Source organism: Pinus tabuliformis, chromosome 9 (assembly GCF_031772625.1).
Source record: "Pinus tabuliformis cultivar Carrire ecotype Pingquan chromosome 9, CPIR1, whole genome shotgun sequence".
NCBI classification, from domain to species: domain Eukaryota; kingdom Viridiplantae; phylum Streptophyta; class Pinopsida; order Pinales; family Pinaceae; genus Pinus; species Pinus tabuliformis.
The window spans coordinates 1,517,487,339-1,517,489,716 of record NC_142307.1 but is presented as its reverse complement, the minus strand read 5'-3'; the positions used below and the strand labels follow the sequence as shown (position 1 = coordinate 1,517,489,716).

Below are 2,378 nucleotides of genomic sequence, written 5' to 3'. Positions count from 1 at the left end.
CCGCCTATAACTACAATTACGTTATCAGCGGAAAAATCCAAAACCAAATATTTCTCGCACATCTGGCTGGCACGGACGGGCAAAAAGACATGTCTCTGAAGTTTGAGTTGTCCCTACAACAACGACACCGCTGATGCTCTGGCGATTACTTGATGACGCAATTCAATCACAAATTGATGATGCTCCCACCATCACTTGCTGACGCAGCTCAATGACAGCATCCTTTCTATTCGCCTATAATAACAATTACCTTATCCCCCGAGAACCCCAAAACCGGAGATTTCTTGCAGATCTAGCTGTGGAGTTACCAATTTTGTGATCATCAATAGACGATCTATCTATCGGCAGCGAACATTTGATCATGTAATTACATAAGCTTTACAATTTTTTTGACGCTCTTTCAGTTCCGAATCTGTACGCCTCTCTTTCTTTTTAACAAATTAAAATTAATGGCCGTTGTATTACATGACTGGAGGAATGTTGTGTGTGTGTTTTTTCTGGCTCATGTCTGATTCTAATAGGTGGCAATCTTTGGTTGGAGTTATGCAGATGATGAGCAAGGCTGAAGAGAAGCCACGAGCCCTACCTCCATCGGCTGCTCTCCATGATCATTGCAACATGGAGCAAAAAGAATGTTTGGATAATTGCACGCTCCTTTATAATCTTTCGTCAAATGATCTACACAAGTTTTCAATCTTAAATGAAGTGTTTGGCGCGTGTAACGTTATCAAATTGATTCAAGTAAGTTGCAAAAATATCTTTTAGCAGATTTTCCCATTTTATTATATGAAACCATCTTCACTTCATACTTCCCTTTCCATATTTCTGAATAGTTTTAAGTTTTAACCCCTTACGGTGTGCAAACCTATCGCTCCTTAAAAACCACGTCAAAGGAAAAGATCTCGAACTCGAAGCTTAGAAGGATCCTGTTTGAAATCTGATGAGTTTATGCTCGTTTATTTTACTACAAATTCTTTTGCTCTAGAAAATAGGGCAAACAACTACAGAGATAAAATGGATCTTTGTTTTTCTTTTTTAACTCAACCCTCGGGGCTGTAAAATCATTTAGATCCCACTTTAAGCGAGATCTTCTATGCTTCCAACTTCATATTATAATCCGTTGCACTGTGGGCGCAGGATCTTCCCTCAGACCAGAGAGTTGTTGCAATAAATAGTATGCTCTGCGAAGCAAGTGCAAGGGTACAGGATCCTGCATTGGGGTGTGCAGGCATAATACAGCATCTTCAACTCCAAATATCAGACCTGGAATCGCAAATAACCGCAACACAGGCAATGATTCAGAAAATACGTTCCCAACAGGCGCAACTTCTAGCCTCTATCCCAGGATTCAACAATAAGTGTAATCCCACAATGAGCACGACTCTAAACGACGCTGATGACGAAGATGAGGACTAATTCAATTCCAATCTAGCGGATTGGATACAGCGTATTTCCTTAGTGTCTTTGTTTGAAGAAATAAGCGCTAAAATTAGTTGGTGTCTCATGAGAATGAGATAATCCGATATCTGATATCTAAATGAGCCGAGTGTGACGATGCTTCCATTCAGGTTTATAGCTTTATAACAGAGTAGATTTATGAATTTACGAAGTATTAAAAAGTATTGCTGGACATGTAAAATTCATTACGGTTTAAAATTTTTGGATTTATAAAAAAATTAATCTAAATGGATCAAATCTAATATCCAAATGAACCGAGTGTGACGATGCTTCAATTATGGTTTATATATTTATAACAGAGTAGATTTATGAATTTACGAAGTATTAAAAATTATTGCTGAACATGTAAAATTTGTAAATTTTATTTATGGTTTAAATTTTTTAGATTTATAAAAAAATTAATTTATATTTATTATTGATAGTTGATTATTGATAGTGTAAATGGATAAAGAAATATAAAATAAAATTATTATATTTTTGTAAAATAATTGTATTCCTTTGAAAAATTCAGTTTACATTATGATAACTATTTACTAAAATTATAGAGGCTTCACCTTATGACTTGTCATATTGTAAACAAGATTTGTTGGCGTATATGATAGCACTAAGTTTCTACAAAAGATTAAAAGTAACATCAATAGATTAGTGACTATAAATCAGAAAAGATTAAAAGTATTCTGATTAAAAGTAACATCAATAGATTAGTGACCATAAATCAGAAAAAGCAGTATGTAGGAGATAAACATTTTATGAGTTCAAAGATGTCATAACCGGGTCTTTCTGTATTTCTAGTTCATACTAGGAGGCACTAGAAGTTTGAACCCACATTGAATGTGTTTTTTCATGTGAACAAAGGGGTTTCTCGTCTATCTTAACATGTTTCTTTTTATTATGGGTCATGTCGAATATCATTCAAAAAA

The 2,378-nt window shown here is 34.9% G+C and overlaps 1 protein-coding gene across 1 annotated transcript; it reads left to right on the top strand.

Moving 5' to 3' along the window:
• Positions 1–226: 226 nt before the first annotated feature.
• LOC149154371 (LOB domain-containing protein 11-like) lies at positions 227–1,625 on the top strand. The gene is made up of 3 exons (XM_089445786.1): positions 227–363; positions 550–741; positions 1,138–1,625. The coding sequence occupies exons 2-3, from the start codon at positions 550–552 to the stop codon at positions 1,414–1,416; spliced, it is 471 nt and encodes a 156-aa protein (XP_089301912.1). The 5' UTR covers positions 227–363; the 3' UTR covers positions 1,417–1,625.
• Positions 1,626–2,378: the final 753 nt, after the last annotated feature.

Coding starts and splice junctions, on each gene's coding strand:
- LOC149154371 (XM_089445786.1), top strand. CDS start 550: ATGATGAGCAAGGCTGAAGAGAAGCCACGAGCCCTACCTCCATCGGCT. Junction 742..1,137: donor ACGTTATCAAATTGATTCAA/GTAAGTTGCAAA, acceptor CTGTGGGCGCAG/GATCTTCCCTCAGACCAGAG.